The sequence below is a fragment of the Bufo gargarizans genome, chromosome 2 (genome assembly GCF_014858855.1).
Source record: "Bufo gargarizans isolate SCDJY-AF-19 chromosome 2, ASM1485885v1, whole genome shotgun sequence".
In the NCBI taxonomy this organism is placed as follows: domain Eukaryota; kingdom Metazoa; phylum Chordata; class Amphibia; order Anura; family Bufonidae; genus Bufo; species Bufo gargarizans.
In genome coordinates, this window is record NC_058081.1 from 148,648,733 (window position 1) to 148,663,472 (window position 14,740).

The 14,740-nt window shown below is 50.3% G+C and overlaps 1 protein-coding gene across 3 annotated transcripts in view; it reads right to left on the reverse strand.

Annotated features, from left to right (window-relative positions):
* EFL1 (elongation factor like GTPase 1) overlaps positions 1-14,740 on the reverse strand; it is a 277,476-nt gene that overhangs the window by 205,478 nt on the left and 57,258 nt on the right. For all 3 annotated transcript variants that reach the window (XM_044279571.1, XM_044279570.1, XM_044279572.1), the window contains exons 11-12: positions 13,888-14,010; positions 1,475-1,574 (exon numbers count right to left, since the gene is read on the reverse strand). In XM_044279571.1, coding sequence (XP_044135506.1) covers positions 1,475-1,574; positions 13,888-14,010 — 223 coding nt within the window. The remainder of the gene's footprint in view (positions 1-1,474; positions 1,575-13,887; positions 14,011-14,740) is intronic.

Genomic DNA, 14,740 nt, shown 5'->3' on the forward strand with positions numbered 1-14,740 from the left:
CTCTAGCTGGGCTACGTTCTGAGATATCACCCCTGCCCCTCTCTACCGGGTGTAAGAGGTGTGCAATGAATAACAGACTATTGTTGATTGAAAGTGCAGTGAGGTGGGTTATATATAAAAAGTATGGAAATAAAGGCAACTTTCTTTAGCTGTGGTCTTAGCTCAACATATCCCAAAATGTGTGACATGAAATGACCAGCTTTAAAAAAAAATATAAATACATGACTTTGCAATAAATTCTCATGATAGATCTATGCTCTGTGTGGTTATGATGTGAATTTCAGCTTGTCAAGTTGGCAATATGTCCGATTAAAGGTCCAGACTTAATAATGCATCTGCGCCAAAAATATTTTAAAAAAAAGTGAAGCAAATTGGCTCATCTAGCGTTTCTACACCTTTTTCTGACATGTTCGACAAGGGGGTAGGGCATAGTGGAAAGCAGGTGGAGCTTCCCTGGATATGGGGTGTGATCCAAGATGTACCATTTTGTGCCACAATTCTAGTGTAAAATTCTGTCTCAAAGTAAGCCAACCAGTAGTTGGTATAGAGTCCCCCCCCTGCACCAGCTCCATCATCCAGCCTGAGCACCGCTGATAGCGTTAGTGCAGTGGGGGACATTTATCAGACTAGCGCTCTCATACTGTACACTTGATCCCCTGTGCGCTGGAATAAGTTGCGCCTAATTTATTAAGAGACAGAAGCCTTAGTAAATATCTCTGGGACCCTGTCCTCCAGAATCTGTCATGTACACCAGGTACGGGTAGGCGTAGGCTTGAGCTATAATGTATACTCGTTTCTGGTGTAGCTTACAGTAAATCCGCCTGGCAGCGACAGGCTCTGCCCCCTGCCGCTAAACCCGACCCCCTGTTCTCTTCACTTTAGAAAAGTGTTTGCGAAGCACAAGAAGTCACAAATGATGGAGCTAATATGGTGTGTGCCATGGGCCACTGTAATGGCCAAATCTGGGCCACTGTAATGAATCTGTTTCAAGAGAATTTGGAGTCCTTAATCAAAGTCCAGCAAAGGTAAAGTTGGCCATACATTGGAGCGAATGATTGGCCACAGACGCCCATGGGATCGTCCGTACGAACGATCCCACCAACTAAACTTCCCGACCAGGTAGTCAGTTTTTTTAAATAAAAACAGACTCCCTGGTGCTTGAGCACAATGGCAACTGATCAGCTGATTAACGGCCGAAGCTTTCCTGCACGGCGCGTTGCATTTGGCAGACAAGAGTCTGCCGCCGACGATTGCGAACGCTAATTATCTGCCATTTCGGCCGACTTTAATCTTATATGTATGGCGACCTTTAGAATGGCTTTCAGCCTACATAATGACACTATATCATTATATCACATCAATAAAATGCACACAAAAGTGGTTAAGTCAGCATATTCAGCTTCTAAAATACTCTGCACTGCTGTGAAGTGCTTCCAGAAATCATGGTATTGGATAGTGCTATGCAGTTTCTTACCTCGGCTTGTTCTGGGGCAGAGCTTTGGCATCCACAGCAAACATTTTGGAGACAAAGACAATGACCGGCGCGCTCTCCTCATTGCAACACTGCAGAAAAGCTGAGAAAGAGAAAAACGAGAAGCATCAAAAAATCAGGTCAAGTTTGAGAAGGGATCGATCGCGCCTGTCTGCACTTCCTGCTCTGGCAGAGGATATTATTTCTGCGGGGCCTTGGGACCGTGCTCACGGATTTATTTACTGAGAGGTGAAAGCTGCAATCATTCAGCAAAACGCAGTCACCTGAAGAGATTTCTGCAACGTATTCCGCGTTCTAACTGATTTATATAGCGCCTGATCAATGCTGGTATAAAAATATATTTCGTTATTTACTCTGAGCAATGACCCGAGCCTAAGTTCCTAACAGTCATTTACCCAAAATGCCCCAAACCTGTAACTAATAAAGAAAAAACTATTAAAAAAAGGTTAAAGTTTTGCTCATCCCTCAGCTTTCCCATGCGTCTAGCAGGGGCTGTGTGACCACTAGGCTGCTGCGTCCATGCCTCATCCAGCAGGCACAGGGTGCAGTCACTAGTGTATACATGGAGTCAGCCTAAAGTCTGCATCAGACGGGCAGATTACCAGCATTCGTAGTAATGCTCAATGGCAATCATCTGGCAGTGTAATACTGCCGCCGAATACCCAATGAGAGAGCAGAAACTCGTCCATCGGGCAATCGTGATCTTTCAGCAGCTAAAAGATCACGATTTGTCAGCGGCAGATCGTGCTGTCTAATCATGATCTTCTGTTGGCAAACCACTAGACAGCATGGTGACGAGGGATGGTATGACAATCGCTCCTCCTCATACTAGGTCCAATCCTAAACTTAAAGGGAACGTGTCTGCTCATTCATCGCTGTCCAACCATAGCAGCATATTGTACAGTATTCACAATGGTACCTTGCTTATAGCAAGCGCCGTTTCCAGTCTTCACAAAAATAACTTTGATTGAAATGCAATTTAGGCGGCAAAGTTCCCAGAGGGGTGTAACTGTCAGCAGTGGGAGCCTAGGCCCGCCTCGTAAAGAGCGCAAGTCCATCTCTCCATGAGTTCGCAGCAATGCCCTTCAGCCCATTATGTACACCCCCTCCTCTGCGATGTCACATTCTTGCCACCACTCCACCCGCCTAATCTGGTACTTTCCGTAGAAATCTTGCGGATTTGCAGAGCAGGAGACCGCCTGCCCTACTGATAAGGAGTTGAGTCCGATGCCCTCAGTAGGGCACTCCGTGTGCAAGCGCAGGCGGTCTCCTGACTGCACAAGATTACTACGAGAGGGTCCAGAATACAGGCAGCCGGAGTTTGGACAGCAATGTGATTTCGCAGAGGAGGGGAGTGTACATCATGGGGCGAGGAGCGTCGCTGTGAACTCGTGGAGAGGCGGGCTTGGGCTCCTATAGCCGAGATTCACGCCACGCTGGGCACTTTGCCACCTAATTTACACTTCAAATTTATTTTACTGAAGACTGAAAATTGCGCTTGTTATAACAAAGTTACAGTTGTCAATACGTCCAGTCAGTGGTCTCCTTGGTTAGATATCGATTAATGAGCAGACACATCTCCTTTAACGGTAATTCAATTTATGGTACCACAGATTTGGCGCAAGTGCCAGTATATGTCTAGTAGCTACATAAAATCTTCTAAATTAGTAGCTTGTCCTTCTGTAAGGGCTCTTTTACATGAGCGGATCCCGTGCGGGTAATCCGCTGCGTGAAAGAGAGCCAAGCCCCGCTCCGGACAGCAGAGACACGGAGCAGTAACATGATAATACTCCGAGCCTCTCTGTGACCTTTTTACTACAAAATCAGAGAGATAAAGTTGTCACCGTGATTTTGTAGTAAAAAGGTCACAGAGAGGCACAGAGCATTATCAGTCATGTTAATGCGCCGTGTCTCTGCTGTCTGGAGCGGGACTTGGCTCTCTTTCACGCAGCGGATTACCCGCACAGCATCCGTTCGTGTGAAAGAGCCCTAATGGAAATCCACTGTCCATGCACGGACTTCCTGCTTGTGTGGTGTTGACCTCTTAATCTGAAAAGGGGCACTGCTGCAGTGTAAAGCATGGGGAGTAAGCAGCAGCTGTAGCCATTGATGAGGCAAAAGTTCATTCCAAACTTCCATTAGACCAGTGTTTCTCAAATAGTGGGTGCGCCCCCCAGGGCGGGCGCCAGGCTCCATAAGCGGCAGGGAGATGAGCGCTTCCATTGTGGAAGCGCTCATCTCCCTTCCTCTGATCAGAGGCCAGCGCAGGCGCTGAGGGACTGGGAGGAGGAGCTGGGGGCCGGGAATAGCGGCGGGGCGGTGCAGTCAGTGTACTATAGCCCCGCCCCGCCGCTCCGGTATAGCAATATAAAATATCTTATTCAATTAAAAGGTATTAGATATGCCCCCTCACTCCTAAATTCCTATTACCTTACATCCTATTCCTAGGTTCTGTAATGCCGGCAGGTCGGGCGGGCGGCAGCGTAACTCCCTGGTGTCACGTGCCTGCGCCGCCTACTTTATCAATGAAGCAGGCGGCAGATCCCCCCTGTAACAGTGCCATCCACAGATTCCCCCTGTAACAGTGCCATCCACAGATCCCCCCTGTAACAGTGTCCGTCATCCACAGATCCCCCCCGTAACAGTGTCCGTCATCCACAGATCCCCCCCATAAGTGTCAGTCATCCACAGATCCCCCCATAACAGTGTCCGTCATCCACAGATCCCCCCATAACAGTGTCCGTCATCCACAGATCCCCCCCATAACAGTGTCCGTCATCCACAGATCCCCCCATAACAGTGTCCGTCATCCACAGATCCCCCCCATAACAGTGTCCGTCATCCACAGATCCCCAGTAATAGTGCCATCCACAGACCACCATTAGTTCCAAACCCACCAAAAGCACACCTTTTGGTTAAAAATAATTTTGTTGTAAATTGATCCACATTTCTTTCTTTATTCTCTTATACGTTAATAAGGATACAGTGTTATGCAGAGGTGTACTTATTAATTATAACAATTTTATAGACAAATGATACTATTTACAGTCGCGCGGGGGGCGCAAAATGTTTTCTTCTTCCTAGGGGAGGTATGACACAAAATAATTGAGAAGCACTGCATTAGACAATGCAGCCAAGACAGGGCCACTGATCACAGCTGCTTTTCTATGGAAGAAGCAGCCAGCACGGAATAAATGATAATTGCTGGTAGGGATAAGACAACTCCATAATAACCATTTAAATGAAGAAATAAAAAAAGCAAAAAATAGGAAGAACCAAAAGTAGAGGTAAGACGAGGACATTTACCAGAAGCATTGATGTCATCCTGACAACGGACAGAATGTTACGTAGCAGTGAAGCATCCTCAGAGGAACAGGTGAAGACATTGACATTATAAATGTATGCGCATTAACGGATCAATACCGCTGCTCATACTGGGTATTAGTGCGAGCGGCTCAATAACTCCTATCACAACAACACGAGCTTAAAGGTCAATGGTTAATTCAGTGCCCAGGTATTAAAGGGCCACAGCCACTGCTCACATCTACACTAAGGTCAGGTGATTTATTTTATTTTTATTTTTTGAAGAAAAAAAAACGTTTTGATAACTTTCCAGGGAAATGGGAATTTGATTGGTGGGGGTGTGAAAACCTGCACCTCCATTGATCAGCTTTTTCAGAGTAGCTCCAGAGCTGAAATCCTGCATCAGATCCGGTTACAGCAGCATTCACTTCAATGGGAGCAGCGCTGCGGTTACCAGCTGTGTAGTTCCACTTAGAGTTGCATCGGGTATCGAAGTATTGATACCCATTCGATACTTTTCGACCTGGATCGATGTGATACCGGGTCTTACTATTTAACGATACTATCTGTTAGTGAACGTGTCACGCGTCGCACTCAGCGTGCACCATGTTCTACTCAGCAGCACATTGGAGGAGGAGGGAGTCTCTCCCTCCCCACTGTGACGCGGCCACGATTGGGGGGATGGCACTGCGGAGGAGGGGAGGGATTGTGGCCACTGCGCCACCAATGAATGTAATTAACACATTAATTCAAGTGTAGGCAGTGGGTGCCAGCAGCGGTATCACATACCCGCCCTCAATAACAGGGCAGTGCGATCTTTAGCAATTAACCCCTCAGGTGCCGCACCTTGATGGATCCAGCAAACATGCAGATGTCAAAGTAGCCTTAAAGGAGTTGTGTCACTTCAGCAAATAGCATTTATTATGTAGAGAAAGTGAATACAAGGCACTTACTAATGTATTGTGACCATCCATATTGCTTCCTTTGCTGGCTGGATTCATTTTTTCATCACATTATACACTGCTCGTTACCATGGTTACGACCACCCTGTAGTCCATCAGCGGTGGTCATGTTAGCGCATTTAAGAAAAAAAAGCGCCAGCCTGTGTGTGCACCCGTGGTCTCGGTCACCAGAGAGGCCGACACTTTTTCCTATAGTGTGCAGGCACGGCCACCACTGCTGGATTGTAGGGTGGACGTAACCATGGAAACGAGCAGTGTATAACGTGATAAGAAAATGAATCAAGCCAGCAAAGGAAGCATTATGGATAATCACAATACATTAGTAAGTGCCTTGTATTCATATACTAATAGAACAGTCCTATCCTTAATCTGCGGAACGGACATACGGAAACGGAATGCAAACAGAGTACCTCCCTTTTTTGAGGACCCTTTGAAATAAATGGTTCTGCATACGGTCTGCAAAAAAAAAAACGGAACGGACACGGAAATAAAGTACATTCATGTGCACGAGCTCTTAAGCTAATGTCTGATCTGGGGACTGGTCTAGGGACGGATTTAAGGGCGGATTCATAAGTTTGACATGGGAAGCATCACTTTTACTAGTTACCTGTAAAAAGCCAGAGGTTTGGCGCCAGATTCTACAGGTTACGTTCTTAATAAGCCACTTAAAAACAGAGAGGCCTCAGCATTAGAACCACTGACATCACAGAGAAATGCAAGATAAAACCCATCAGAAAGGTTTAAGAATTCAATAACTGTCCAGCTGAGACGGGAAGCTCACCATGGGAAACAGATCAATCCGGTAATGGAAGGCAATGTGCTTACAAGAAATGAGGGTCAACCCACGTCTTATCACTTGCACCAAGGAATGCTCGTGCCTTGAGATGTGTCCTCAGTGGGAACAACATAATCCATAATGAGGTAATACTTAAGGAAGGGCCCTGGATTCGCCCGCCACATTTTCCATTCACAGAGCACAAAAGACGCCCCTTTGTGCTGAGGCTCAAGAAGACAAGTAACGTTCGCTGTAACAATGCATTACGGGGAACATTTACTATTTGTAATCGTTTTTGTGTCAGTTTCAAGTTTATCTTTGCTTTGCATGCCTGCACCAAATGAATGAAATGGTGCACCTTACTGCCTCATTCACACGTCAGTGTTCGGTCAGTGATTTCGAGCCACAACCAGGTACGGCTCTAAACACAGAACAGGTGCAGATCTGTCCCTCATACCTTCTGGCCTCATGCACACGACCGTATGTACTTTGCAGTCTGCAAAAAACGGATCCACAAAAAATACAGATGACTTCAGTGTGCATTCCGTCTTTTGCGGAACGGAACAGCTGGCCCCTAATAGAACAGTCCTACCCTTTTCCATAATGTGGGCAATAATAGGACATGTTCTATTTTTTTGTGGAACGGAAATACGGACATAGGGAAACGGAGTACCTTCCGTTTTTTTTTGCGGATCCGTTGAAATGAATGGTTCCATAATATACAGTCCTCAAAAAAAAAACAGGACGGACACGGAAAGAAAATATGTTTGTGTGCATGGGCCCCATCTCTGTGGAGGCTCCAGTCCTGGTTTTGGATCTCAATCACTGATGGAAATCACTGACCAATCACTGACCCGTGAATGAGGCATAAGATATTTGGCGTGATTGCAATGTGGTTTACACCTGTATGTGTAAAAGTAGACCATGGGGGTGCCTGTCATAGGTTGCGACTTTTGAAAAAGTCACACATAGGAAATGAGCCATAATCCAGGTCTAATCTCACTTTTAGGTGTTAAAGGGTTTATCCAACGCCTATAATGAACCCCCCCCCCCAATGCCTGGGCCCCTTGTATACAATATAATTACCTGCTCCCTGGCCGCCGATGCATCTCCCAGTCACTCGGATATAAAACATCCGGCGACCGGGTGGTGGGGGTTGTAGAGAGAGCAGCCAATAGCAGGCTGCAACCGGGACGAGCCTCCCTAGCATCATGGGTGACTCTAGGCAGATGCAGCGGTGGCCGTGCAGGGGAGCGGGTAAGTATAATGTATACGAGGGGGCCAGGCATTAGGGGGGTCATTATAAGGGTTGGATAACCCAGTTAAACATAGACCAGTTTGAAAAGTTGTGAGGAACACTAAATGTCACAAAAACGGACCAAATCACGGCACGATCACCATGATTTTTATAAGCCACAAAACTGGCATATCTGATTTAATAAATGCCTCCCAGAGTGTCAAGTTAATGTTATATCTGTATTTGAACCAGTTACCAAGCAATCACTCCAGTTGTAAACTGGGTGAAATGTATTAATAATATTGTAAATGTAATAAATGTGTTAAAAATTTCTAAACGTTATTATTTAGGTTTTATAAAAATAAAATTGTTAATATTTTTATTCAAGGGCATTCTTTTAGGATGATTTTTACATTGGAAAAACTTTCATGCTGTAGATCAGGGGTGTCAAACTCAAATTCATCGGGGGCCGCATCAGCAGTTTGGTCACCCTCAAAGGCCCGGTTGTATCTGTAGGACTATGTGTCCACTCTTTATTATCATAAATTATTGTCACTGCATTCAATTATTACTGTTTTTTGTAATAATGTAAGTAATAACTAGCTCTGAAAGCTTGACCTGCAAGCGCTGACTGGGGTCACATAGCATTATACTGATTTATGATGCTATGTAACCCTTACAGTTCTGGAATGTGTTGGATAACACTGACATAATGCTGTCAGTGTTATCCAACACATTCCAGAACTGTAAGGGTTACCGTATTTTTCGCCCTATAAAACGCACCGGCCCATAAGACGCACCTAGGTTTTTGAGGAGGAAAATAAGAAAAAAATATTTTGAACCAAAAGGTGTGCTTTTGGTGGGTTTTGAACTAATTGTGGTCTGTGGGTGACGCACTGTTGTGGGGGGGGGGATCTGTGGGTGACGCACTGTTGTGGGGGAATCTGTGGGTGACGCACTGTTGTGGGGGAATCTGTGGGTGACGCACTGTTGTGGGGGGGGGATCTGTGGGTGACGCACTGTTGTGGGGGGGGGATCTGTGGGTGACGCACTGTTGTGGGGGGGGGATCTGTGGGTGACGCACTGTTGTGGGGGGGGGATCTGTGGGTGACGCACTGTTGTGGGGGGGGGATCTGTGGGTGACGCACTGTTGTGGGGGGGGATCTGTGGGTGACGCACTGTTGTGGGGGGGGGGATCTGTGGGTGACGCACTGTTGTGGGGGGGGGATCTGTGGGTGACGCACTGTTGTGGGGGGGGGATCTGTGGGTGACGCACTGTTGTGGGGGGGGGGATCTGTGGGTGACGCACTGTTGTGGGGGGGGGATCTGTGGGTGACGCACTGTTGTGGGGGGGGGATCTGTGGGTGACGCACTGTTGTGGGGGGGGGATCTGTGGGTGACGCACTGTTGTGGGGGGGGGATCTGTGGGTGACGCACTGTTGTGGGGGGGGGATCTGTGGGTGACGCACTGTTGTGGGGGGGGGGATCTGTGGGTGACGCACTGTTGTGGGGGGGGGATCTGTGGGTGACGCACTGTTGTGGGGGGGGGGATCTGTGGGTGACGCACTGTTGTGGGGGGATCTGTGGGTGACGCACTGTTGTGGGGGGATCTGTGGGTGACGCACTGTTGTGGGGGGATCTGTGGGTGACGCACTGTTGTGGGGGGATCTGTGGGTGACGCACTGTTGTGGGGGGATCTGTGGGTGACGCACTGTTGTGGGGGGATCTGTGGGTGACGCACTGTTGTGGGGGGATCTGTGGGTGACGCACTGTTGTGGGGGGATCTGTGGGTGACGCACTGTTGTGGGGGGATCTGTGGGTGACGCACTGTTGTGGGGGATCTGTGGGTGACGCACTGTTGTGGGGGGATCTGTGGGTGACGCACTGTTGTGGGGGGATCTGTGGGTGACGCACTGTTGTGGGGGGGGATCTGTGGGTGACGCACTGTTGTGGGGGGATCTGTGGGTGACGCACTGTTGTGGGGGATCTGTGGGTGACGCACTGTTGTGGGGGGATCTGTGGGTGACGCACTGTTGTGGGGGGATCTGTGGGTGACGCACTGTTGTGGGGGGATCTGTGGGTGACGCACTGTTGTGGGGGGGATCTGTGGGTGACGCACTGTTGTGGGGGGATCTGTGGGTGACGCACTGTTGTGGGGGGATCTGTGGGTGACGCACTGTTGTGGGGGATCTGTGGGTGACGCACTGTTGTGGGGGGGGATCTGTGGGTGACGCACTGTTGTGGGGGGGGGGATCTGTGGGTGACGCACTGTTGTGGGGGGATCTGTGGGTGACGCACTGTTGTGGGGGGATCTGTGGGTGACGCACTGTTGTGGGGGGATCTGTGGGTGACGCACTGTTGTGGGGGGATCTGTGGGTGACGCACTGTTGTGGGGGGATCTGTGGGTGACGCACTGTTGTGGGGGGATCTGTGGGTGACGCACTGTTGTGGGGGGGATCTGTGGGGTGGACGCACTGTTGTGGGGGGATCTGTGGGTGACGCACTGTTGTGGGGGGGATCTGTGGGTGACGCACTGTTGTGGGGGGATCTGTGGGTGACGCACTGTTGTGGGGGGATCTGTGGGTGACGCACTGTTGTGGGGGGATCTGTGGGTGACGCACTGTTGTGGGGGGATCTGTGGGTGACGCACTGTTGTGGGGGGATCTGTGGGTGACGCCTGTTGTGGGGGGGATCTGTGGGTGACGCACTGTTGTGGGGGGATCTGTGGGTGACGCACTGTTGTGGGGGGATCTGTGGGTGACGCACTGTTGTGGGGGGATCTGTGGGTGACGCACTGTTGTGGGGGGATCTGTGGGTGACGCACTGTTGTGGGGGGATCTGTGGGTGACGCACTGTTGTGGGGGGATCTGTGGGTGACGCACTGTTGTGGGGGGATCTGTGGGTGACGCACTGTTGTGGGGGGATCTGTGGGTGACGCACTGTTGTGGGGGGATCTGTGGGTGACGCACTGTTGTGGGGGGATCTGTGGGTGACGCACTGTTGTGGGGGGATCTGTGGGTGACGCACTGTTGTGGGGGATCTGTGGGTGACGCACTGTTGTGGGGGGATCTGTGGGTGACGCACTGTTGTGGGGGGATCTGTGGGTGACGCACTGTTGTGGGGGGATCTGTGGGTGACGCACTGTTGTGGGGGGATCTGTGGGTGACGCACTGTTGTGGGGGGATCTGTGGGTGACGCACTGTTGTGGGGGGATCTGTGGGTGACGCACTGTTGTGGGGGGATCTGTGGGTGACGCACTGTTGTGGGGGGATCTGTGGGTGACGCACTGTTGTGGGGGGATCTGTGGGTGACGCACTGTTGTGGGGGGATCTGTGGGTGACGCACTGTTGTGGGGGGATCTGTGGGTGACGCACTGTTGTGGGGGGGGGATCTGTGGGTGACGCACTGTTGTGGGGGGGGGGATCTGTGGGTGACGCACTGTTGTGGGGGGGGGATCTGTGGGTGACGCACTGTTGTGGGGGGGGGAATCTGTGGGTGACGCACTGTTGTGGGGGGGGATCTGTGGGTGACGCACTGTTGTGGGGGGATCTGTGGGTGACGCACTGTTGTGGGGGGATCTGTGGGTGACGCACTGTTGTGGGGGGGGGGATCTGTGGGTGACGCACTGTTGTGGGGGGGGGGATCTGTGGGTGACGCACTGTTGTGGGGGGGGGATCTGTGGGTGACGCACTGTTGTGGGGGGATCTGTGGGTGACGCACTGTTGTGGGGGGATCTGTGGGTGAAGCACTGTTGTGGGGGGGATCTGTGGGTGACGCACTGGTGTGGGGGGATCTGTGGGTGACGCACTGTTGTGGGGGGATCTGTGGGTGACGCACTGTTGTGGGGGGATCTGTGGGTGACGCACTGTTGTGGGGGGATCTGTGGGTGACGCACTGTTGTGGGGGGATCTGTGGGTGACGCACTGTTGTGGGGGGATCTGTGGGTGACGCACTGTTGTGGGGGGATCTGTGGGTGACGCACTGTTGTGGGGGGATCTGTGGGTGACGCACTGTTGTGGGGGGATCTGTGGGTGACGCACTGTTGTGGGGGGATCTGTGGGTGACGCACTGTTGTGGGGGGATCTGTGGGTGACGCACTGTTGTGGGGGGATCTGTGGGTGACGCACTGTTGTGGGGGGATCTGTGGGTGACGCACTGTTGTGGGGGGATCTGTGGGTGACGCACTGTTGTGGGGGGATCTGTGGGTGACGCACTGTTGTGGGGGGATCTGTGGGTGACGCACTGTTGTGGGGGGATCTGTGGGTGACGCACTGTTGTGGGGGGATCTGTGGGTGACGCACTGTTGTGGGGGGATCTGTGGGTGACGCACTGTTGTGGGGGGATCTGTGGGTGACGCACTGTTGTGGGGGGATCTGTGGGTGACGCACTGTTGTGGGGGGATCTGTGGGTGACGCACTGTTGTGGGGGGATCTGTGGGTGACGCACTGTTGTGGGGGGATCTGTGGGTGACGCACTGTTGTGGGGGGATCTGTGGGTGACGCACTGTTGTGGGGGGATCTGTGGGTGACGCACTGTTGTGGGGGATCTGTGGGTGACGCACTGTTGTGGGGGATCTGTGGGTGACACTTGTGGGGGATCTGTGGGTGACACTTGTGGGGGATCTGTGGGTGACACTTGTGGGGGATCTGTGGGTGACACTTGTGGGGGATCTGTGGGTGACACTTGTGGGGGATCTGTGGGTGACACTTGTGGGGGATCTGTGGGTGACACTTGTGGGGGATCTGTGGGTGACACTTGTGGGGGATCTGTGGGTGACACTTGTGGGGGATCTGTGGGTGACACTTGTGGGGGATCTGTGGGTGACACTTGTGGGGGATCTGTGGGTGACACTTGTGGGGGATCTGTGGGTGACACTTGTGGGGGATCTGTGGGTGACACTTGTGGGGGATCTGTGGGTGACACTTGTGGGGGATCTGTGGGTGGCTCTTATGGGGGATCTGTGGGTGGCTCTTATGGGGGATCTGTGGGTGGCTCTTATGGGGGATCTGTGTATGACACATATATAGCATCTTATGCTATGTGTCATCCACAGATACCCTCCATAAGTGTCCCTGTAGTGAATGACCCTCAATACACGGGCCGGGGGCCAGCATCTGCTTTTATAATGACAGTGGGGCCCGTGCAGTGACTATTCTACTACACGGGCCCCGCTCACTGTATAATCGTATCTCTAATAGTTAATGGTTACCGTATGTATATAAATCGCATAAGGAGCGCTGTGTATTACCGGTACTTACAACTACAGGCGCTCGCCGAGAGGCGGGAGAAGGCAGGCCGGGAGGACAGGCGCTGGCAGCGTGAGTCATACGTCATGCGCCCACGCCGCCTGCTTCATTCATAAAGTGGGCAGCGCAGGCGCGTGACGTATGACTCACGCTGCCAGCGCCCATCCTCCCAGCCTGCCTCCTCCCTCCTCTCGGCAAGCGCTTGTAGTTGTAAGTACCGGTAATACACAGCGCTCCTTATGCGATTATATACATACGGTAACCATTAACTATTAGAGATACGATTATACAGTGAGCGGGGCCCGTGTAGTAGAATAGTCACTGCACGGGCCCCGCTGTCATTATAAAAGCAGATGCCGGCCCCCAGCCCCTCCTCCCTCACAGCTGATACACCAGATACAAGAGCCGGGAGGAGCGGGGGCCGCCTGCAGGAAGTGATAATAAAAGGTGAAGGCTGGCGGCGGCTATGCGGGCCACATGACGGGGTCTGGCGGGCCGGATTTGGCCCGCGGGCCTTGTGTTTGACACCCGTGCTCTACACAGAGCTGTGTAGTTCTGCTGCAGGGCTGCTGTGATCGGCAGCGATCTGGGGTGTTGGCACCCCCCACCACAATTGAAAAGGATAGGAGAAACCCTTTAAGTTCCTATACAAAAAAAAAAAAAAAAAAAGTACATAACCTAAATCCTAATTAATTGGGGTTTTCCATCCCCTACATAGTTTTTGTATTACAAATCCAGTAAAAAAAAAAAAACACCAACTGACTACAAAAAGGTTAAATCATGAATACAAGAAACAAGAGTCCGATGGTATAAAAAAAAAAAAAAAAAGTTTTTAATAGGTTCAAGAGAAAGGGATACAAATTACCACTCACCTTCTTTGAGCTGTTGAGTTTCGGGAGGCAGTGAATCGAACAGTCGGGAGCTCCCGCACAGTAGCTTCTCTACTCTCTCCGCAGAGATATCGAGAGGACTGGGAAGCTTTTTGCACACCATGTCTTACAGATACAGTTAAAGCAATAATCAAAAGTCATGTCTGACAATATAGATGAATAACCATAGATTAACCATAGACAACCGGTGTGCATCCATTTCAGCCAAGGAAAAATTCTTTTAAAGGGAACCTGTCACCATGAAAGTGCAACGTAAGCTTCATGCAGTAGGAAGAGCTGAGCAGATTGATGTATAGTTCTGTAGGAAAAGTTTCAGTAAAACTTGTAATTTATAAGGATATGCTTACTCTGGGCTCTGAAGTCAAGGAGGCGGTCCTATCAGTGGGAAGGCTGTCAATCACTGATAGGACCGCCTCCTTGACTTCAAGGAATATAAATTAATAACATACAAGTTATGATGACTTTTCCCACAAAACTATATATTAATCTGCTCAGCTCCTCCTGCTCTGTAACATGCTGGCTGCAGGTCAAATACCAAATTTGACAGGTTCCCTTTAATAATGATAAAATATACTGTATTTAGATTAATGTTATTTACAGAATTAAATACTGCTTTTGAATACATCACAATCTTTCAGACTGATGCAATATAGTCAGATGGGTTTAAGCTCCACTATCCACAGTTCTTCCATCCTGGCTTTGGAGCATGACTACTCAAAGGTGGCTGGATATGCAGCGCAAGAAGTGTCACTGCTGGATCGGGTGCTCACATAAAGAGGAAGTTTCTTATACAGATTCTTGAGCCACTTGAAAGAACATGATCTCTTAGAGAGAC